The sequence below is a fragment of the Lethenteron reissneri genome, chromosome 65 (genome assembly GCF_015708825.2).
Source record: "Lethenteron reissneri isolate LAM-NWPU_2019-01 chromosome 65, ASM1570882v1, whole genome shotgun sequence".
Taxonomy (NCBI): Eukaryota; Metazoa; Chordata; class Hyperoartia; order Petromyzontiformes; family Petromyzontidae; genus Lethenteron; species Lethenteron reissneri.
Window position 1 is genome coordinate 5,900,339 of NC_083843.1, and position 23,935 is coordinate 5,924,273.

At 51.2% G+C, this 23,935-nt stretch overlaps 1 protein-coding gene across 2 annotated transcripts in view; it reads left to right on the top strand.

Annotated features, from left to right (window-relative positions):
* LOC133359697 (uncharacterized) overlaps positions 1-9,843 on the top strand; it is a 57,024-nt gene extending 47,181 nt beyond the window's left edge. The window contains exons 11-15 of one of the 2 annotated variants that reach the window (XM_061578212.1): positions 809-823; positions 872-1,124; positions 1,752-4,123; positions 4,724-5,127; positions 6,560-9,843. In XM_061578212.1, coding sequence (XP_061434196.1) covers positions 809-823; positions 872-1,124; positions 1,752-4,123; positions 4,724-5,127; positions 6,560-7,085 — 3,570 coding nt within the window. In that variant the 3' untranslated portion in view covers positions 7,086-9,843. Of the gene's footprint in view, positions 1-808; positions 1,125-1,751; positions 4,124-4,723; positions 5,128-6,559 lie in introns of both variants that reach the window. The other variant, XM_061578211.1, reaches the window with a different exon arrangement.
* Positions 9,844-23,935: the final 14,092 nt, after the last annotated feature.

A 23,935-nucleotide genomic window follows, 5' to 3' on the forward strand; every position in this document is an offset into this window, starting at 1 on the left:
GAACCAGTTACCGTCGTTAAGAGGTGTGATACTCTACTAACCATTATTAGTGCCTTCCACATGTAGCTCATTAGTGTGATGGTTCTTTAATCAGTGAGATCTACAGAGTGGGAAAGGGCATGGTCTGTAACGATCGCCTGATTGGTTGAGAGAGAGACAGGGTGTGGTCTATAGCGATCGCCTGATTGGTTGAGAGAGAGAGAGCGAGGGAGAGACTGGGAGTGGTCCGTAACGATCGCCTGATTGGTTGAGAGAGAGACAGGGCGTGATTTGTAACGATCGCCTGATTGGTTGAGAGAGAGAGAGACACAGGGTGTCGTCTTTAACGATCACCTAATTGGTTGAGAGAGAGACAGGGTGTGGCCTATAACGATCTCCTGATTGGTTGAGAGAGACAGGGCATAGTCTGTAACGATCGCCTGATTGGTTGAGAGAGCCAGAGAGAGAGAGACAGGGTGTGGTGTGTAACGATCGCCCAATTGGTTGGTTGAGAGAGAGACAGGGAGTGGCCTGTAACGACCGCCTGATTGGTTGGGAGAGAGAGAGAGAGGGACAGGGCGTAGTCTATAACGATCGCCTGATTGGTGGAGAGAGACAGGGTGTGGTCTGTAACGATCACCTGATTGGTGGAGAGAGAGAGGGCGTGGTCTGTAACGATCACCTGATTGGTGGAGAGAGAGAGGGCGTGGTCTGTAACGATCACCTGATTGGTGGAGAGAGAGAGGGTGTGGTCTGTAACGATCACCTGATTGGTGGAGAGAGAGAGGGCGTGGTCTGTAACGACCCCCTGATTGGTCCTGCCGTCCAGGTGCTGAAGTCGTTCCGGAGGGAGGTCCGCCGCCTCCCAGCCCCGGAGAAGTCGGCGCGGAGGCGGCGGCTCGACGCCAAGAGGGCCAAGTTGGACGCCCTCGCCGCCATGACACCCACGACCCCGGGGACCCCCGCGACCCCCATGACCCCCATGACCCCCATGACTCCGATGACCCCCATGACCCCCATGACTCCCATGACTCCCATGACCCCGGGCACTCCGATGACCCCTCTGGGGGCACGATCTCTGACCCCGGCCATGACCCCGCCTCTGTGGAAAGTGAAGAGGACGAGGAGGAGGAGGGGCGGAGGAGGTGAGTGGGGGGGTGGGGGATGGGTGTGTGAGTCGGTGGGTGAGTGTGTGGGTGGGTGAGTGGGTGGGTGGGTGAATCGGTGGGTGGGTTGGTCGGTGAGTTGGTGGGAGGGTCGGTGGCTCAGGGGATGAGTGGGTGGGTGACTCGGTGAGTGGGTGACTCGGTGAGTGGGTGGGTTAGTCGGTGGGTGGGTGAGTGAGTCGGTGGGTGAGTCGGTGGCGGTGAGGGGGGTGTTGAGTGGTGGTGCAGTGGTTAATCCGGCCCTGTGCTATGAACCGGGGAGAGATCTGAGTTCAATTCCCGCTCAGGGCAAACACTACCAACACCAGTGGCAGCAGCGGTAATCTCAACCATTCCTGGGCCTCCCCTAGGTCGACTTAAATGAGTACCTGGTGCGATGTGCAGTAAACATCACCACTGGGGAGACTAAGTCGGTCGGGCGTGGTGCTGGCCGGCCACCCCCTCTCATGTGGTGCCACAGTGACGGCCTTCATAGGCGCTGCCACTGCTCACTACTACTAACAGCACTTGCCCCTACAGCACTGTTAGAGGCTATATGGGTGGGGTGTCTGTCTTTTGTGTGTATGTCTCCTGTCTTAACTTTAAAACCCTCTCCTCTCCCCCCAGCCGCCATTCCTCCAAGGACGCAGTCTCTGCCCTCTCCTCTCATCCCACCGTTGTCATTCCTCTACCAGCATCAACATCAGCAGTATCATCAGCAACCCCTAAACGCACACTACCCTCCACAACACCTACTACAGGCAAACGCATATAGCCCAGGGCTTCTTTATCACCATCAGCAGCATCATCATCAGCAACAGCAGCAGCAACAGCAGCAGTGCTTGCGGCCCAATGGAGCTCTGTATGATTACACAGCAGTAGCATCAGCAGGTGATGTAGGCCAGTCCCAGCAGCATCATCATCAACTGCAGCAACAGCACCAGCATGAAACAGGAATATGTGAAAAACAAGATGGTCGTTACCAGCAACATCATCAGCAGCAGGAAGACCAAAGCCAACACTGTTTAAACAGCAGCATCAGCAACAGCAGCCAAAATCATGATCAGCAGCAAAGAATTGCATTGCCTGAAAAACAAGATGGCTACCAACAACAGCATCGTCTTCAGCAACAACAGCAGCAGAATCAGCAACAACAACAGCAGAATCAGCAACAACAACAACAGCAGCAGAATCAGCAACAACAACAGCAGAATCAGCAGCAGCAGAATCAGCAGCAGCAGAATGAGCAGCAGGAAGACCAAAGCCAGCACAGTTTAAACAATAACAGCAGACAAAATCATCATCAGCAGCAGCAGCAAGGAATTCCATTGGCTGAAAAACGAGATGGCTGCCAACCACAGCATCATCAGCAGCAGAATCAGCAGCAGCAGAGTCAGCAGCAGAATCATCATCAGCAGCAGAATCAGCAGCAGCAGAGTCAGCAGCAGCAGAATCCGCAGCAGAGTCAGCAGCAGCAGAGTCAGCAGCAGCAGAATCAGCAGCAGCAGCAGAATCAGCAGCAGCAGCAGAATCAGCAGCAGCAGCAGAATCAGCAGCAGCAGAATCAGCAGCAGCAGAACCAGCAGCAGGAAGACCAAAGCCGGTACACTTTGAACAGTAGCATCAGCAGCAGCCAAAATCATCATCAGCATCAGCATCATCATCAACAGCAGCAAGGAATTGCATTGGCTGAAAAACAAGATGGCTGTCAACCACAGCAGCATCATCAGCAGCAGAATCAGCAACAGGAAGACCAAAGCCGGTACAGTTTAAACAGCAGCATCAGCAGCAGCATCAGCAGCAGCATCAGCAGCAGCATCAGCAGCAGCATCAGCCAAAATCATCATCAGCAGGCCTTCCAAAACCACCAATACAACAGCAACAGTGACAGCAGCACCCACCATGTTTCCCTCAACAGCCACCACCACCTCCACCATCTCCTCCAAAAGCCTCATCAACATCATATTCAGCAGCAGCAGCAGCATCAGCAGGCATCGTCATCAACATCGGTGGCATTGGAAAGGACCGACATCCAATCGGAGCGTGCCCTGCTGGGCATAGGCTCAGCCTCCAGGGACATGGTTGCCACGGGACGGAGGGCGGGGCCAATAGGTGGGGCCAGGATTAAGGCGGAGCCGCTCGATTGGTGGACGGGGGGTCCTACGATGGGCGGGGCCTACTACCGGGCGGAGGAGGCGGCGTCGTTATCGTCATTGTCATCGTCGTGGCAACGGCCCGTGGACCAATCGAAAGGCAGCAGCAGTGAGGCCATCGGGGCCCGGGCCAATGGAGGCGTTGGATTGGCCGGAACGTCCAAGGAGGAGGAGTTGACGGAGTCGGTGACGGTGAAGATGGAGCCGCGGGATTGCGTTGATGAAGATGGGCACACCCAGCATCGTCAGAATCATCATCAGCAGAACCAGCATCAGCAGAATCAGCAGCAGCAGCAGTACCAGCATCAGCAGAACCAGCATCACCAAACTAAGGTTGTGAATGGGTTGAAAGAAGATGGTGGTAGTGATGGTGGTGGTTGGCAAGGTCTGCTGATGAATCATCAGCAGCATTGTCACCAGCACGTTATGAAGAGTGAAGTTAAGATGGAGGGTGACTTGGGGCATCGGCAGCAGCATCAGCATGAAGGGCAACGTAGTGATCACCATGAACATCAGCAGCAGCAGCAGAAACTGTTGGATCAACAACAGCAGGCTCAGCAGCAGCAGCTGAGTGAACATCAACATCATCAGCAGCAGCACCCACATCAGCACAGTCATCCGCAGCTGGAAAGGAAGCAACTGGAATCTATGCAAGAACATCATCAGCAGCAGCAGTATCAGCAACATCAGCAGCATCATCATCATCAGCAGCAGCAAAGCCAGCTCGAATCTATGCACCAGAACCAACATCAGCGGAATGAGCAGCAGCAGCATCAGCAGCAGAACTCACATCATGATAACAACCAGCAGCATCATCATCAGCAGCAGCATCATCAGCAGCAGCAGGTAAATCAATTACACCGACATAACTATTTTAACTATTTACTTTGTTTAATTTTACCAGGTAAGGCCCCACTGAGCGAAATAGGTCTTTTTCAGTAACGACGTAGCTATCACAAATTATAGCTCAAAGAAGTGCCTGATATCATTACATGGAAATTTATAGCAGTAGCCAAACACTTTAAACATGTGACATTGATTCTAAATGTGAAGGGGAAAAAACGGAGGACTGCGGAGAAAAATCCATGCAGTGACCACCACATGGAGAGAAAGAGAATCGCAGACTCCATATATACAGCAGCAGCAGGCATCGTCGGGCTGGGGATCGAACCCACGACCTCCTGCATACCAGGCGATGTAGCTAACATCTCCTAGCCATCGTGATTATGATGAGAGACACACAAAACTCAAATATAAAGCAGCAGGCATCGTCAGGGTTGGGGTCAAACCCACGACCTCCTGTTTACAGGCGAGGGAGTTAACATCTCCTAGCCACTGTGGCACTTCGATCCTCACCATCATCATCACCATCACCAGCAGTAGCCTGATCACCATTATCATCATCACCATCACCTCACATTAATCCTCAACTCTGATCTTCCCCAGGATCACTTTCATCAGCAGCATCAGACTGCTGCCACCTCCTTCTCCTCCTCCGTGGCCATGAAGGAGGTGACGAGAGAGAAGATTGAGAAGATTGAGAAGGTTGAGAAGGAGGAGATGGAGCAGCAGGCGACATTCGAGCAGGAGCAGCAAGAGCAGGATGAGGAGTATTCGGACAGCGAGCACAACTTCCTGGACTCGAGCATCGGCGGTGTGGCGGTGGCTCCGGCGCATGGCTCGGTGCTTATCGAGTGTGCCAAGCGCGAGCTGCATGCCACCACGCCGCTGGCGCACCCCGACCGTGCACAACCCACACGCATCGCCCTCGTCTTCTACCAGCACAAGAACCTGACGCGCGCCCGCCACGGACACGCACTCTGGGAGGCCAGGGTGGCCGCACGGGAGAGGTGAGAGACGGGAGCAGAGGAAGGGAGCGGGGGAAGGGAGCGGGACGCGTGGGGGGGAAGGGAGACGTGGGTAGTTGTGTGTAGTGTAGTGGTGTGTCGTACAGATAGTCCCCGGGTTACGGAAGACCCAACTTAGGGAAATCCGACCTTACGGAAATGCTTTCATAAATCATGTAAAAAAATCTATATGCGGAAATGTTTGCGTTTACAGCATTGGAACCTCATTTGCCAGTAAAAAATATGACAATTGGTTTTTTACCCTTATATCTGGCAACAAAACCTTTTTTACAAGGAGTCATGTTTGCATAGACCACAATACCGGCAGGCATAATGCCAAAAAAACATAACTCTGATAATATATGCACTGTCCTTGAAGTTGATTGGTCCACACCCGAGACAGCTTTCCTTAGAGCCTAGTCTCACATGGGTTGGACCAGATGACGCCAAAAGGCGCACAACTCAAAGACAATGCACCATCAGAGTATGAGAGCTCGGGGTAAGCATTTACACCATTGGAACCTCATTTGCCAGTAAAAAAATATGATAATTGTTTTTTTTACCCTTCTATCTGGCAAGTTTTGTTGCCAGATATAAGAGTAAAAAAACAATGATCATGTTTGTGTTTGTTACGTAAACGCAAGTAGTGCAGCGTGGTGAGGTTGCAGATGAATACCACGGATGGAGGCATAAGGCAGGCTGCATTACGTAATTGTTTTCTTTCTATGCTTAGAACTCTCTTTTTTGCCCAATGTTTATGTTGCTAGTTTTCATTTAAAGTCTATTTCATGAGTTATTTACTTAATTTGTACTTTAACACAATTACACTTCGATTGCTTATGGTCTTAACCAACAGCGATTGGAGAAGTCTAGGCCTAGCCTAATGCATGTAAACGAATATTCAAAAATTACTGCTTTCTGTTTACAATATAAAAATGTTCCGTGGTATTTCTAAACAATTGGTTAGAGTATGCAGTGTTTTATTAGTAGTGTTAGGGTAGATATTTGATTAAATTAAATACTCATAGGAGGTGCAGAGCATTATGTACAATGATACGATAAGATAGTGAAAGAAAATGGATGACAGCGTGATACCGTATTGAGAGAGAATGAGCACAGTCATTGGGTAGGGGAGGCACAACTATTTCCGGCTATGGGAATTTATCTTGATTTTGGGGGAAAATTGTTCAGCTTCCGACATACATAAAATTCAGGTTACTGATCATTCTCGGCAACCTAACCCTTCCGTAACCTGGGGACTGCCTGTACTCGCTTAATGACCAAATCACTTAACAACCGGTTCAAAGGAGGGGTTCCACTTTATACAGCGGGCTTCACAGTCAGGATGGAGCCCGTGACCTCCTGAATCCCAGACTAGGTAGCTAACATCTCTCTGCCGTGACACCCGCCCCACCCCTCCACCCACTGCCCACAGAGAGAAGGAGCTCCTCCGCCAGCAGCAGGCCCAGCAACAGCTTCTGGGGCTGGACTCCCCTTCGTCCCCTACGCCGGAGAAGCAGCGGCCGCCGCTCTCCCCGGCCGCCATCCCAGCCAAGCGTGGACGGAGGCCCCGGCGCCCGGACGATCCCCCTGCCGCCAAGGGCAGGCCCAGGCTGCGGCCTGGCCTCAAGCAAGAGTGGGCGCCACCGCTGTCGTCATCGCCATCGGCTCTCCTGGGGGTAGGGGGCGCTGCCGACCTCCACTTCTTTGCGGGCGGCGGCAGCGACGGAGGGGCGACATCCGGTGGAGATGGCGGGGAGGAGATTGGCGGAGCTCGGGGGCCCGCTGAGGGGGCAACGGCAGCGACGGGGGTGGCCCCCGCGTCATCGTCGTTCCCTCTCCTGCCGCCGGGTCCCCCGACGCGGGGGGCCCCCGGCACCACGGCCACTCCGCCCACGTTCCTCACCACGTGTGTGCGGCCGCGCATGCAGATGAGCGGCAACTACGGTGAATTCCTTTGAAGCGGTGGTGTGGGGCGGTGGTGTGGGGTGGGATGGGAGAGGTGAGTGGCGGAGATGTGGCCGACTCTGTGGCCGTGGTGGTGGTGGTGGTTGTGGTTGCTTTGGCGGTAGAAGCAGAGCAGCAGCAGCTTCATCTTTCACAGTGGGGGCTGGTCACGGCCCACGGAAGCCACAATGGCGAGAGGTATACTTGGACGTGGTGTGCCAGGGGGTTTGCACGCTGGCCGACAGACCCCACCCCACCCCCTGCCCTTCCCCCCCACTTTCCAGAGCCCCTTCCCCTGGAAGAGACTCCACCCCCACCCACCACGGAGTAACAGCAATAAAAAACTAAATCGGTGCGAGCTTCGACTTCATCATGAGTATCGTCATAATCGGCAGCGGCAGCCATCATCGTCGTCATCAACAGCTACAGGAGAATATACCGACACCAGTAGCTGCATCAGCAGCAGCAAGCAGCATCAGCGGCATCAGTGGCGATCATTTTCAATGGAAGCAGCAGCAGCAGCAGTGCCAACCCTCACTCTCACGGCGCTGAGCCGGTCACCTCCCAAATGGGGCTCTCTCCCCTCCCATCTCCCCCCCCCCACTTCCTCCGCCCACTGCACGTCACAGACTCTGGGGATGGACTCTCAGGGAGCAGCCCCGATGACGGTGGTGGTGGTGGTGAGTGGGTGAGTGAGTGAGGTGCGGGGGATGGCTATAGCCTAGCGGAGTCGTGATGGGAGAGGCTGAGGTGAATTATTGGTGCTACAAGAGCCGAGCGGTTACGATTACCAAGCCATCGTTACTTCACTGGTGCTACCATCTGTTTTTGTTTTTATACTGGGCCGAATGCGTTCGAGGGGAGACCTTTTTACAATTAATCTGCAGCGGTGGCGGGGGGTGGGCGGTGGTTTGGGGGGGGCAGCAGGGGGAGAGCTGTCGGAGGTTCGGAGTTGGCGGGAGTTGGTTGGCACCTTTTGCAAAAAAAACTTTTCGGTGCTGGATTTTCTACCTGATCTCCACCTCCTCCACCTCGTCCTCCATCTCCTCCATTGCCTCCATCTCTCTCCACCAGTGTTCCGTTCCACCTGCCCACTCTCCCATCCGGTGTCTCCTTCAGCTCCTGTTTCCCCTCCCCAACCCCTCCTTGCTCCTCCTCCCTCTCTTCCGTCCACTGGCTTGCAAGATTCAACTCGCGAATACCTCAAATTGTGATGATGGTGAATGGCGGTGGTGGTGACGGTGATGGTGGTTTTAACGAAATGCTGGGGGAGAAACGAACCAGCGATTCTCCAAGGACAAGAGGGGACTCTGAATGAGACGAGAGATATCGAGTTGACATGAATGATGGAAAGTTGTTTTTGTTGTTTTGTGTGGTTGGCGAGTTGTGTGGAAATTGGTCCACGCAGTTGCACTCGCAGAGGGAAGTGACAACGAGCAAACAGGAAAGGGGCACGGAGATACGACGCAAAGTTGGAGTCTCGCACACACTGGCACGCACTGGCACACAGAGACTCACACACAGACACACAGATGCAGACTCACTCATACACAGAGGCTCACACACAGACACACGCACAAACACCGACACAGATCTGCCGTATAGCCTTTAACAGACTGTTGGGGAAGTGTTGTTAGCGAGCACCTATGAAGACTGGCACGGCACACGAAGGGGTGGGTGGCCAACACCATGCACGGCCGCCTTTGTCTCCCTAGTGGCGATGTTTACCGCACCAGGTACTCATTTGAGGCTGAGTCGACCTAGGGTAGGCCCAAGACCAGTTCAGATAATCGTCACTGGTGTTGGCCGTGAGCGGGAATCAAACTTGGGTTGCCAGGCTCGTAGCGCAGCGTAACAATATACTACAGCTCCCACAACACACAGACGCACACAAACACAGACTTGCTCACACGCAGAGACTCGCACACAGACACACTCACTGGCACACCGAGACACACACACGGACACAATGATTGACACACAGACACAGACTCCCTCGTACACAGAGACCCAAACACCAGAGAAACACAGGAAAACTGCCCCTCGCAAACACACAACCCATGTGGAGAAACACAACACTGACACAGAGAAACACAGAGATGAGCGCATGCACAGAGACGCAGATAGCAAAGGGAACCTCACAGGGAACTCCGCTCAGCGTGTATCAGTGGGTGCTTTAATTTGTTGCCGGTTTTCTGGGAGTGTTACCCCCCCCCCCCGCTCACACCCCAGCCCCTCGCGTCCCAGCCATCGGTTTTACAGGCGTCAACAAACACGGTGCTCGCAAACCGCACTTGGAAGAGACCAGCAGCGTCCATAGGGGAACTTGGGAAAAGGCTTAAGAAGATATTCTAGAGTAGTGGTTCTTAACCTTTACCGTAGCCTTGCACCCCTTTGGTTCTCAATCGTAAAACAAAAATGTATAATGTTAATAAATACATAGGTTTTGATGAAACAAAGTAGTTGTACTTACGTTCCCACACTTAATTTGTGTTTCGTTTATTTACCTTCTAACAAAAATATGGCCATGTCTCTTACAAAAACATCTGGCACCCCCAGAAAGGGCTTTTCGCACCTCCAGTGGGTGCGTGCACCCCAGGTTAAGAACCACTGTTCTAGAGATAAAGATGGGGGGGCAGGGTGGGGGTCAGTGTCGACATGATGGGGAGTGTCCTGGAGGTAAAGGGGATTTAAAGATGGCTGCTAAATCTCGTAACTCTACCGATGCAGAAATAATACGGTGCTCGCAAATCGGTTGGGGGGTGGGTGGGTGGGAGCCAGAGCCTCCGAAAGGGAGCTCGGGGAACAGCTTAAAAAGACGTTCTAGAGAAATGGTCAAGGAGTAAACACGACGGGGGCTGTGTCGAGTCACCGGTAGGCGCGGGCAGCCATTTCAAGATGGCTGCCGAATCTCTTAACTCTCCCTACCAATGCGGAACAAAAAATATGGTGCTCGCAAATCGGTTGGGGGGGTGGGGTATGGGGTGAGGTGGCAACTGGAGCCTCCGAAAGGAGCTCCGGGTACAGCTTTGCAGGAACCGTCGCCCCCTTCCGCCCGCCCTCCGGCCATCGTCGCCATCGGTTTCCCCGATGGTGGGGGGAGAGGGGGTTGCCGACCTCCACTTCTTTGCTGGAGGGGTGGGGGGGGCGGAGCAGTGAGGTCCAGCAGGAGACCGCGAGGAGGAAATCGGTGGAGCTGGGGGAGTGCTGCTGGGGTGATGACGACGGGGTTGTGTGGAGGAGGAGTGGACACGACAGGGTCGTGTCTAGTCAATTTCACAATGGCTGCTAAATCTTTTAACTCTCTACCCGATGCCGAAAAACATTACGGTGCTTGCAATCCACGCTCGGGGGATGGCTGTGGGGACCGGAGGTATCCGAGAGGGATGCAGGAACAGCTTGAGACGCTATAGAGAGATAGGGGGCAGATGCGGTGGCCATGTTAAGTCCCAGAGGTGTGTGGGTGAGCAGCGTGGTTCAACACGACTGCTAAATTGCTAATTCAGGGGAGCGATGGGTAACATAGCACGTGACGACTTGCCTACGTTGCAGAGTAGTCGGGTCTACTTTATGCAGGTCACTGTGTCTCTCTCTCAGCATGCTACATTCCCTCATGAATGGAGGAGGGACTTGGTTAGCAGAGATGAAATGGAATATCGAAAGGAAAGCCTTGTGTGTAATAGAAATAGATATATGTGTGTATATATATGTACGAGCACGTCTTCACCGAAATGCAAAATTAACAGGTGGGGATGCGGAGGGAGGGACAATATGAAGGAGGAGGTGTAGGTAGGAAGAGGGAGACACAGGAAGGAGGAGGAGATGGACACGGGGAAGAGGAGACACGAGGAGGAAGAAGGAGACAAGGGAGGGATGAATGAGGGGTGAAATCCGTCCATCGGAGACCAAACCGGGGGTATGGTTCCTATCGGGGGCAGGGGGGATGTTGTTGGGGCGTATGGCGGTGACGTGGGTTAGTGGGTCATCTGTGTTGGGTGTGTGGTGTAAGGTGGAAACGGAGTCGGTGGGCGGGTTGGGTGGGGGGGGTAGTGGGATGGGTGGGTGGGGTTAATTTCTTGGTGCTTTGTTGTGCAGTGGCTACCTCAAAGTTGAGCGATGCGCGTAGAGATTTAGGGACGTGCGGATCTACCCAGGGGTATACTGACGGCGGTGGCACGATCGGCGGATGCTGCATTCAGGGCTTCATTTCTCAAGATTCCCCCCCCCCCCCCACCAGGCGTCACTGGAGGTGGTTGTAGACAGGATGCATGGTGTGTAAGCGGCACATGACCCTTGCAGAGTAGAAGTGGTGGTAACAGTAGCAGTTAGTGGTGGTAGCATCCACATAATGAGGATGGGGTGATGTAATACTGGATGTGGTGATGGTACCGGCTCAGGTGACAAGACTGGTGCCCGGCTGAAACCGAGGCGACCAGAGGGGTTGTAGCCAGGGGGGGAGTGGGAACATGCGCAACCAAGGGAGGGAGGCTCACCATCGAACATTTGCCTTCACACTAGGCCCAAGCCTGCAGCCTATGAGGAGACTCCTCCGTGCTAGACCCAGGCCTGCAGCCTGCGGTGTGCGAGGTGACCCCGCACTAGGCCTAGGCGTGCAGCCTGCGAGGAGGCTCCTCCACATAAGGCCCAGGCTTGTGGGTGTGGGAGGCGACTTCCGCAGGCATTTTGAAGCTAAACATTGCCTAAGTGGTGTTAACATCATCAGCGGCGTCATGGGCAGGTCCTATCGGTGCCCTTACGCCCTTCCGTCCGTCCGTCCGCGTGTGCAGTGAATAGGCCAGCTGTTGTCTTGATAGAGTGAAAAATGCAAAGTGGTTATCCTCGGTGGGCTACACAGCGACGTAAGAGGTCTCGATGATTCGTGGTGGTGATTAAAAATGTATATCCGTTGATGACAACAATGACAATAACGACGATCATTTATGTTATTAACCGTCGAGAGGCAGTGATCGATACGAAGAAGATTTTTACCCATAACCGAACTGGGACCCATCAATATTATTTAAAGGGTGAGCGTGCTTGTTTGCTAATTATGCGGGTGGTGCCAGCGGGCGGACCTGGTAGGTGGGCGGAATCTAAATCAGGAAACGGTCTCTGGGTGTGAGGGTTGCGGGGCGCGTGGGGTTGTGGGGGGTCTCGGGGGGAATTGGGTCAATCCCTTTTGTATGTTGTTTTTTTTACCGATTTTTAAATGAACTGCGACGACACCACGAGCAATGAATGACGACGATGACGTCATTGGTGCTGGCCTCCTGCTCCTGCTCCTCGTCGTCACCATTGCGCATTCGTGCTGAAATTTTTAAACGTTTTTGCCGTTTTATTCTTATTGTTGTCGTTTGTTTTGTTTGTACACATCTTGCGCTGTTGCGTCGTTAATAATCGAGTGAGGTTTTTTTAATATAATTTTATTCAATAAATTGGATTAGATTTTTGTGTGTAAAGATGGCGGCTAAAAACCCGTGACTGGCCGATGGCGAAAATGAAGCCCCACCAATCGGAGTGCAGCGTGCACACACGGAGAGCTCCGATTGGCTGGCGCCGCTGGCTCGTCACATCTCCTCCCTTCCCCCCACTAAACGGAAACGCGGTGACGTCACGCCCCCCCCCGACCCCCCCACCCCACCGCTCCTGCCCCCTCCCTCCAAAATAAGCGACCAATCGGTGAGCTCGCAAGCTCTGGTGCTATTGCCGCTCGCCATGATTTCTCGCTCGTCGTGACGTCGCCGCTCATCATGACGTCATCGCCCGTCATAATGTCGCTCATCGTGACGTCGCCGTGCCGCCCCCTCGCACTGAAAGTCACGTCGCGTGACGCACACACACGGGTGCTTTGTGTTTTAAACGGACGGTCATGTCCCAACCCCCTCCTCCCCCCCCTGTATACTTTTATCCTTTTTAAAACGGCGGTGGCGACGGTGGTGGCGGTGAAGGTGGTGGCAGTGGCAAATGCGGAGACATTTTTGCAAAATAAGAGAGGCAATTTTTACAATGAGGATGACGACGATGATGAGGGTGATCGTGATTATGGATCTTTAACGACTGCGATGGGTTTCCACCCACCACGAACCCACCCACCACTCCACCACTGTCCGCCAGTTTGTCTGAGTTGTAATTCTTGATGATGATTTTACACAAGTGACAAGGATTCAGGTTTTGAGGAAATTTGGGGTGTTTTGTTTTCTTTGGAATCGCGCCGATGTTTCTCTCTCTCGGCGGTGGTGGTGGCGTTCGTTACGCTCACGCGAGCCTGATATTATTATAATAATTGTGATTGTAATTTTAATATTATTATTGTCGTTCGTTCGTTTGTCGTTTGCTGGTTAAATTTTTAGTTTTTTTGCTACTTAAGTTGTTGATATCCGGTCGTTTGTTTTTTGGGGGGAATTTTTTTTCCACTTTTTTTGTACAAAAAAATAACATGACGGTGCTTCTCTCTCCGATCCCTTAAGATGTTTCTCGTTCTTCTTTTGTCTTCCGTTTGTGGTTATTATCATATATTTTTTTCCAAATTGAGATCTTAACTTTAAAAATCGATGCAAGCATCGTATCGAACGATGGAACAATTCCACTTAAGGACGCACAAAGACAAATCACCACCCCCGTGTGTAGCCTGTAACAAACTGTTTGGGCAAGTGCTGCTAGTAGCGAGTAGCACTCACCCACCCACTCACCCACTCGCCCACTCATCCACTCTCTCACCCACTTACTCACCCACTCATTCACTCTCTACAAAGATAAAGATTAGCCTCTAGCAGAACTGTATGGGCAAGTGCAGTAAATAGTGAGCAGCACTCACCCACTTATTCACCCACTCATTCTCTCACTCTTCCTCTTATGGTAGTGCATCGTGTTCGATGATGACTTCCTCTTCTACTTTAGCGATGAGTCCTTTGATGGTTAGAAAGTCCAATTCGTGACGTGCACTGTTTGTCAGAACACACAAAGCTGGGTTTGGTGTTGGTGGGTTGAGTGCCGTAAGACGCCCGTGTCTATCTTCACGTTTTTAACGGCATATTCCCATTATCTTTGCCTCCAGGTTTTGCAGGCCCTCACAGTGTAACTTCCAGGTGGACCGCTCTGCAGTAAGGTCTTCGAGGCTTGTCAGTTTGACGCTGCACTTTTTCATGGCTACTTTTAACCGGGCCTTGTAGCGCCTTTTTTTCTGGACATCGTGTAGTTGGCATATACGACCCTCATGGGAAGGCGTTGTCCTGACATTCGTGTGACGTGTCCGAGCCAGCAAAGTTGACGCTGGGTGATGATGGTTTCCATGTTTTGGCAGTTTGTTCGTTTTCATATTCTTAGGTTTTTTCGGTAAAGTCATGTAGGTAAAAAAAATTAAAATTGATAAAAGCAAAATAAAAATAGAATAAAAAATAAAAATCACGACGTTTCGAAGGCAACACACGCTTCCGTCTTCAGGTGAAACCGTCACAGCACGATAGCTGTATCAAGTAAGAGCAATTCCAAGAAAACAGTCCTTGTATATATACTGGTTGAGGGTTCGTTCTAATATTTCAGTGTGTGCTATACGGTTTTGCCACCTGACTCCAAGGATGCCTTGTTGGCATAGGATGTAAAAGGCCTGTACCAGTTTTATGTGCCGGCTGTATGTTGTCCATGCCTCGCAGCCACATAAGAGGGTTGAGAGGCACAATGCCTTGTGGACAGCTGTTATTGTGCTGATCAGGTCATTGTACTAGAAAGAACCCCCTCTTTTTCAGCCAACCAAAGGAGGCTGAGGCTTGTCGCAGCATCGATGGTGCAGCTGTGGGAGAATATGCTTCCCAGGTATTTAAAAGATGGACCAGTGGACAGCTCATTTTCAATGATGGTAAAGACTGGGGGGTTTAGGAGGAGCTCCGGTGCACCGTTGACAGATGACTTCAGCCTTTTATGTGTTGACCTGCATCCTCCTGTAGGTGTTTACAGCAGTTGAGAGGGTAGCTTGCAGGGCCTCTGGTGTGTGTGCGCTACAAGAGCACAGTCATCCGCATACTGTAACACCAGGATGTGCTCAGATGTTACCTTCGTTTTTGCCTGGAGCCTTCTAATATTAAAAAGGTTTCCATCCAGTCTGAAGTCAACTTTTACACCACCCTGGCGTTTCATATCTTTGCGCAGCATTGATGTAACAGAGAGAATGGAGATGTTAAAAATAACTGGTGCAAGATCACAGCCTTGTCGCACCCCTGTGCAGACCTTGAAAGGATGGGATTCCTGTCCTCCAACAGGCACACGAGCTATCGTCTCTCGTGGAACTGTCATAGGATGTTGACGAACTTGGGCGGACCACTATACTTGCACAGGACTTCCCAAAGCAGTTCTTTGTTGACCGTGTCGAAGGCCTTGGACAGATCCACAAAGGCCACGAAGAGGTGTTGGTGATGCACTCTGCACTACCTGCAGCTGTCGGGTGGTGAAATCGTATCCACAGTGCTATGATTCTTACGAAAGCCGCACTGCGATTCTGGCAGTAGGTCCTCCCGAGATGTTATGGATTAACCTCGAGAGCATCACTTTGGCAAGGACCGTCCCTACAAATGAGAGCAGCGAGATGTCCCTGCTGTTGCCGCAGACAGATTTTTCGCCTTGATTTTTGAAGATTGTCAAAATGTTTGCACCCTTCCATTGCTGGGGGATGGTCTCTTATTTCCAGATTTCCAGGATGTAGAGGTGAAGTGATCTGGTACACAAGTAGCCTCCCTCTTGGATGATTTCAGCGCGGATGCCATCTGGTCTGGGTGTCTGATTGTTTTTGAGTGACTTGATGGCTTGACTGACCTCGGTGAAGGTTGGTGGAAGGTCAAGATCATGTATGATGGGTCGACTGGGCAGTTCCTCCAACACTGCACAGTCAACCTCATTGGGTTGGTTGAGCAGGGCCTCAAAGTGCTCAGCCCATCTCTGGGTGATCTGGTGCTGATCTTTGAAAAGAGTTCCATCTGTGCATAGGAGGGAAGTGAGGGAACACATTCTTGGGCCATAGATGGTCTTTACTGCATCGTAGAAATTATGCATGTCGTTTATGTCTGCATATGCTTGTATTTGATGGGATTTCATTGTCCACCATGTATTTGGAGTGTTCGCAGAGTAACCTGTACCTCCCTATGCTGTACTTGCCACTAGCTTCTGAGGGATCTTGAGTGGGAGTTAAATGCTGCATTGTGAGCTGTATGCATGTTGTCCAGCATAGTGAGAATAGACTGAATTCTCATGGAACCAGTATTGGTGTTTTCCACTGCTGTAGCCGATGGTTTGAGCTGCTATCTCGTAAAGTTTGATGCTGAGCGAGGTCCACTTTTCTTCAGCTGCAATCCTACCACAAATAAGAGATTCCATGGCGGCCAGTTCCTCGGCTAGCGAATAGCAAAGGTTCTTCCTAGCATCATCGCTCTTGAGCCGGGCACAGTGGAGTCTCAGTGGATCTTCGATGGCAGGGCATACTTCCACGCGCAGTTTGGCAACAATCATGCGATGATCCGTCCAGCACTCGGCTCCTCTCATTGCGCGTGCGTGTGTTTAAAACTTCTTTGGTGTCACATTTCATTGGTGTTGCAATTATGTAGTCGATGTTAGTGCCGATGTTTTGGGCCTTGGATGCATCCAGGATGTCTTGTCGTGCTTTTTCTGTTGAAAAAGGTGTGCTTGTGATTATCGGATCATGCTCGGCGCAGAGGCTTTAAGGGCCTTATGCCGTTGGCGTTGACGTTTCTGTGCTTCCCAGGTCAAGGTGTTCTTCCCCACTCTGGCATTAAAGTCACCCATTAGGACGATTTTGTCATTCCTGGGGATGCCGCTCAAGGCCGCGTCGAGTGACTGGTAAAAACAGTTTTTGACACTGTTCTCTGATGGCAGTGTCGGAGCAATATACACTTAATAGTGTGGCATGTTCTTTCTTTGCCAAGGGGATACGGGATGGCATAAGTATCTCACTTATGCCAATAGGTGCTTCTGAGATTCGACAGGGGAGTATTCTTCACAGCAAATCCCACTCAATGTAAGTTCTGTCCTGCAGGGGGATATCCTCTCCAAGAGAAAGTATAACCCTCTCCAACGTCATTAAGTGACCACTCACCAACTTGTCTCACTGAAAGCTGCGATATCAATAGCGTAGCGCTTCAGTTCAGCAGCTACAAGTGCGGTCCTACGCTGGGACCTGTCAGTTCATTGGGTGGCGTCCGGTAATGTTCTTGCATTTTATGTCACAAATCTTAGGGGTATATTTTTGTTGTGCTTGTTTCGACTAGTAACCTATCCAGGAGTTTTGGATTGGGCAATTTTTGAGCTACCTTTTCTAGGCCCCTCCCCATGTGTGGTGAGCAGTGTGGCTCTTAAATGGGGCTGCTCAGTCGCCCCGGGGTCTGCCGGGAGCGGCTGCTTCTCATCCCAGCTGCTGACGACCTGTGCCACTGACGTGCAGGGGTCGGGGCTAGGAGCTCCATACCTGTCAACCCATACGGTTTACCCCATGTTCTTGTACAGGGAAATAGCATTTTCAGGTCCAGACAGTGTACAGCCGTCTCATAACGGGCAGAAAAAATGTTTTTGTTTGTCTATTTGTGTTTCTCCCTTGTGATGGGACTTTGTAGGATGAACCTTGAGATTTATAAGGGCACTGGGTGACCAATAAGGTCTGAATTGGTCTGTGGTAAGGTAGTGCACTGATAAGGGGTTGACAGGAATGCAACTCCCAGAGCATTCTTTCCTGCTCACGTCACCAAAATTCCTATTGCCGTCAGACTTTAAGGGTTCAAGTTGGGATTCGCCCTTTGCAGAAGAAGATACCCGTGCAAGGAGATGTTTTTTTAGTGGCGCTGGGCGGGGGTGGGAGGGCGCTGTCCCAATACTACATTTTTCACCGTGAGGAGGATTAGCTCTGATGGCAAGAGGAAACTGAGGATGACCAGAAGGCTTCACATAGCTGCAGGAGGCTGCCAGAGCCCCAGTCTATCAGAGGACTGCCTATATTGTGCTGCCAGCACGTTGCTTTTCTCTCAGGGTGTGCTCCCCTAGCCTTTGTCTTCCCAGACTTGCCCACAAAGCAGCGAGGCAGCGGTTGACAGATGTCAGGGCGTGTCGATGCAGGGATGGCCTCCACATAAAACCTTTGGGGGGTGCTGCAGCTCCAAGATCCCCTGCCGATTAGCCTGAGATCAGGAAGATACAAAGTTACCGTGTGTAGCCACGAGAAAGCCCGGCAGGAGTCTTGGTGTGGGTGGTGGTGGTGGCTAGTGGTGTGGGTGGTGGTGGTGGGTGGTGGTGTGGGTGGTGGTGTCCAGCAAATCAACCCCCTACCTATACTCTTTGGTTCTTTCAGTAAAGTCACGTAGGTATAAGTGGCGCTGGGGGGACGGTAACACTGTCGTGAGCGGTGCCATGGGGGGAGGGACAATTTCGATTGGCCATTCCCCTCATGGCGTTTGTAGCCACCACAGCAGCCAAAGGGGGCTTTGGACAGGTGCCAGGGGCTGGTAGCCCCTCTACCTTCAAATTAATTACCACTAAACCAGCTAAGCTTGTGCCGGAGGCCCCGGGGGTCAGGCGTCCATGACGTCTCCTGGCCAAACCCCATTTGGTGGAGCCAGGAGATTTGATCCTTACCCTCGGGGTTTCTCCAAAAACAGCAAATACCCACTGTGGGTGGCCACGTGGATGTTCGAACGTTCCCTGCGGAGCAGAGGCTGCCACTCCTCTGTCGGAAGCTGAACTAGTACGGCCTGGATCTCTGTGGTATTCAGGAAGTCTGGTGGACCCGCTCTGGCTCCTGCTACCATGAGGGGTGGACAGTCCTCTACTGGAGATTACCAAACAAAAGGGAGTGGCTCTTCTCCTGAACAAAATAATGAAGGGGGTATGAGAGCGTGGTGGTGAGGTGTGCGAAGTTGTAAGCCCCAGGCTACTTTGGGCTCGCCTTCCCATCAACCAGATGGGAAGGAGTGGTGGTCGTGGTTACTTATGCCCCCACCAAATATGAACATCCGTGGAGGGATGCAGGCAAGGCCGGTGAGTCAGATGCCTTCTATGACCTGTCATAGGTGCTAGCTAAAGTGCCCCCTTGGGATAGAGTCATCCTGTTTGGTTAATTTAATGCCCGAGTTGGGCATGATGCTGGCACCTGATCTGGAGTGATTGGAAGGCATGGGCCAGATCAGCTCAATAACAATGGTAGGAGGCTGCAAGATTTTTGTGCAGCCAATGGGCTTATAATCACCAACACATTGTTCCGGCATCAGCGCATCCACATAACATCATGGATGTATGCCAGGTCCAAACAAGAACATCTGCTGGACTACATCGTGACGGAACAGCAAATGCGGGCCCATGTCCTTGACACCAGGACCTACCGTGGAGCTGATCTGCCTACTGACCGTCGACTTTTCATCTGTAAGATGTGCCTGCCATTCTTCCACTCCGGTGGTGGGTGTACACCCAGGACCCCATTCAACCCCATGTGGCCTAGTGTCATCTAAAGTTGTAAGCGATAATTTCATCATCACTTGCGGTTGGGGTTGCCATTGTTCCCCACTTCTGATGTCGAGGGGAAATGGGCGAGGTTTAAGACTGTGGCTCATGCAGTTGCAATGGCTGCTTTGGGTACACGGTCCAGACCTCCCCAGAGACCCTGGCTGACAGAGGAGGTGTTCAGGCTGGCTGAAAAAGCGACAGGCCCACTCTCATCATCTACAGCATCCCACGTCAGAGAATGAGGCTTACCGCAGCTCTTTCTCGGGGGTTCGGAGAGCCGTGAGGCACGGCAAGGATGTGTGGTGGTCGTGGGTTGCTGAGAAGATGGAATCTGCTGCAGTGGCCCGAGATCACAAATCACTCTTTAATTCCATCAAAAATGTTACTTACAGCGCCACACCTATTACCATCATTAGGGCAAAGAATGGTGATCCAATCTCTGACCCCCAGGAACAGGTTTGCAGATTGGCGGAGCATTTCTGTGAGGTCCAGGGGGAGGGAAAATCCCTCAGCCTGGAAAACATCATGGGTCAGAGTGGGGATGACCCTGCTGAGGCTGCCGTGCCTCAAATATTGGGGGAAGAAGTCATCCCCTGTGAGTGGCTGGCTGAGATGCCATCTGTTGAGGAAGTACTGAAGGCGATCCAGAGTCTGGGACTAGGAAAGGCACCGGGCAGAGATGATCTCCTAAGCAAAATGCTGAGAGAGTGTGGAGTTTGTGCACAGACTGCCCTACATGTCATCATAACAACAGTCTGGACTACTGGACGGGTTTCTGCAGGATTGGAAAGATGCCCAGGTGGTCCCCCTCTTTAAGAAGGGGGACCGCATAGACTGTAACAACTACAGGGGCATCGCACTCCTCAGTTTTTCCGGGAAAGGTCCTGGCAAAGATTATTCAACATCGCCTTGCCAGGTATGCTGAGGAGAGGCTTGCGGAGTCCCAATGTGGTTTCAGGAAAGGGTGGTCCTGCACAGATGCCATATTTTCTCTCCATCTGCTACAGCAGAGGTGTAGGAAATTACAATAAGATCTACATCTCTGCTTTATTGACCGAGTCGAGGCTTATGATACAATTAGTAGGCCTGGGCTCTGAGTTGTTCTTTGCACTTTTGGAGTCCCTGACTATCTGCTCACGATAATTAAGGACCTTCATGATGGAGAGCAGGCCTGGGTAATACTACGTGGCCGGGAGCCGGAGCCATTCTTTTCATCAGTTTCGTAACTGTGTGGAAGCTACCTGGTCTGTCGCTCCACACGAGGCTTCAGATCTTCTCCGCCACAGTCATGCACTCCCTTCTCTACTCTTGCAAAACGTGGACCCCCCCCTAATGGAGTGTCTTCGCCAGTTAGAAACATTTAGGCTGGCCAGCCTATGATCCATCCTGGGTTTAACCAGGCTGGATTGTCTGAGGAGCTCACAAATCCTTAAAAGATCTGGACAAAGTCCCATCGGTGAGCTCCTCTGGCAGGCAAGGCTGCGTTGGCTGGGTCATGTAGCCCTCAAGCCCAGCCACCGCAAGCCTGAACAGCTTTCTGCCGGATAGAGGGGGCTAAACGGACGCGGCACGGGCTGGAGAAAAGATGGAGTGATGTGGTACATGAGGATGTGGAGCTGAGTGGAATTGCAGATGACTGGTACCAGCGGTGTCAGGATCGGCCTCTGTGGAGGAGGGTCAAAAAGCTGCTGCGCAGTTGGAGGCAGTCACCCTTCAACAACAACAGAGGGCGGAGGAGTGACACAACAACACAACAACGAGCGGAGATGGCTATAGCACAGTAGGGGGCACAGGTGGCGCATCGGCCACTTATCTAAGTCAGTCGACCCATTGCATCTGGGCCTGCCCCGTGACCTCCCGCCAGCGGGCGTTTGACTCTTCACGTGGCCTCAACGTGCACATAGCCTGGCACAAGCATCGTGGTGACGTCACCGCCTCTTAGTGGCGAACGGAGGTGAGGAAGCTGCCAGACTTGTCGCCACTCCTGCTCTACTTTTTGCTTATACCACCACGATTTGTATTTGTTCATTATTTAGGTGTGATATTTTTTTTGGTGAGCATTTTATTGGTGAAAGCCGTGCACTTCCCCATGCTACCTCAACCAGCCTGGACTCACGGATATGTACTGTACACGCTTACACTCACTGTACAGTACATATCAACATCAAATCGTGCACTTATAACACACGCTACTTGCTTAGGTATACGGTAGTTCGATCACTTTTTAAATGGCACCTTTACTTTCATTTCTACTACTAATTAACACAAATTGTTTTCTCTCTCTGTTGTTTAATCTCTCTCTGTGTGTCTCTGTTTTTCAAATTTCACACTTAACTTCTAATTTAGCAATCTCTGGAGCTCGTAATAAACCAGGCTATGCGTTAACTGTGCGTTAGCCGACTCTCTGTGTTGCATTGCATTACATTTCCAAAAATGTGCTAAGTTTGTTTTCTCAAACTGCCCATTTCTCCCTCTACATTTTTTTTTACCAGGCGCTCAAAGATCCATTCGCTGTTTCTCTCCCCCGGCCGCTTCGCGGTGGATTTCCACACAATTCTCTCTAAAATTTACCAGGCTTGCTGGGTCTTTCTCTCCCCCTGCCGCCACGGAGTGGATTTCCACACAACTCTCTCATTGACATGCTAATTTCTCTGCTCCAGTAGAACCACCTCTCTATCTGCCCCCCCCCCCTCGCTCTCTCTCTATTTAAGGCCACGACACAGAGGCATTGGGTCTCTGTGTGTCTATGTTGTGTCTCTCTCTGTGTATCTCTGTGTTGTCTCTCTCTGCTTGTGTATCTGTCTGTGTGTCTGTGTGTGTTTATGTGTGTGTCTCTCTCTGTGTGTCTATGTTGTGTGTCTCTCTCTGTGTATCTCTGTGTTGTCTCTCTCTGCTTGTGTATCTGTCTGTGTGTCTGTGTGTGTTTATGTGTGTGTCTCTCTCTGTGTGTCTATGTTGTGTGTCTCTCTCTCTGTGTATCTCTGTGTTGTCTCTCTCTGCTTGTGTGTCTGTCTGTGTGTCTCCGTGTCTGTGTTTTGTCTCTCTCTCCAATTTAGTTCTACCTGATGACGGTTGCTTGTGTTGCAATCGAACCGTCGTATTCTATTATTTAATTACTTTTCTTTCTACGTGACTTTACCAAAAGAACCAAAGAGTAACACACATATCTCTACATTATACGTATTAATACACCTACTTATATATACATTTAACACAAAACATACGTGTTCACTAAACCGCACTGGTACACATACATTTGCATTACAATGCAAATAAATGTACATTAAAACACACGCACGTATGCATAATAACAACAATAATAATACTACAATTTATAACGCGTGCAAAGTTGCGGACCGAAGACGCAATTCTGAGACGCGGAGCCGAGCTCTGTGTCAGATCGCGTCACGCGGTCACAGAGAGACTCGGTGGTTAAATGTCGAGCTGAAGAGATGCCGAGCCTTTAGATGGTCTTTGAACGAAGACAACGACTGATCGTTACAGGATGTGAATAGGGGGATGTCAAATCTTGACTTAAAGCTTTCGTGGCTTGCAGGAATTAATATTTTTGGGGTCTTGTGGTAAAGTCACGTAAATAGGTTCAAAGAAAATAAAAAATATATTTTTAAAATTACGACGTTTCGACCACAACACAAGTGATCGTCATCAGGAATAAAAATTGATGACGATCGCTTGTGTTGTGGTCGAATGGTCGTATTTTTTTTATTTTTTATTTTTTTCTCTGAACCTATCTATGTGACTTTACCAAAAGACCCAAAGAATAGGGGGATGTCGTTCCCAGTGACAGTGGGGGCTGCGACGAAGAAACGACGAGAAGAAATTTCAGTCCTTGTCCAGGGAGTTTCATGGAGGTTCTGCGACGCACTGCGAAGGTTTATACGATTGATTGAAGTGTGTGAGGCGTCAGCAGAGAACTTGGGTACAGTGTGGTAGCCGGATTTTAGGGCGCGGTAGCAGAGTCAAGCGATCTTGAAGGAGATTCTGGTTGGAATGGTCAGCCAACGAAGGGCACGAAGGATGGACAGGGAGTCAGGGCGTAAACAACTCGGTCAATGTGATTTTGGAGGCGTCGCAGATTTTTTTTGGTTGCTTAGAGCGGACCGGACGATGGTGGAGGGTCCCGAGATGGAAGTTGCAGGACTTGAGAACGAGGTTGACGTGGGTGTCGAAGGAGGGAGTGGGATCCAGAGTGACGCCGAGAAATGTCAGATGGTCGGAGAACTGAAGGAAGGAACCAGCGATTGAGATTCCCGAGGGGAGTGGGAGTGAAGCCAGTGTTTGCCTAGTGCCAATTAAGATGGCCTCGGATTTGGTAGGGTTTAGGTAGAGGTCATGATATTGAAACCTGTGCTGTAAT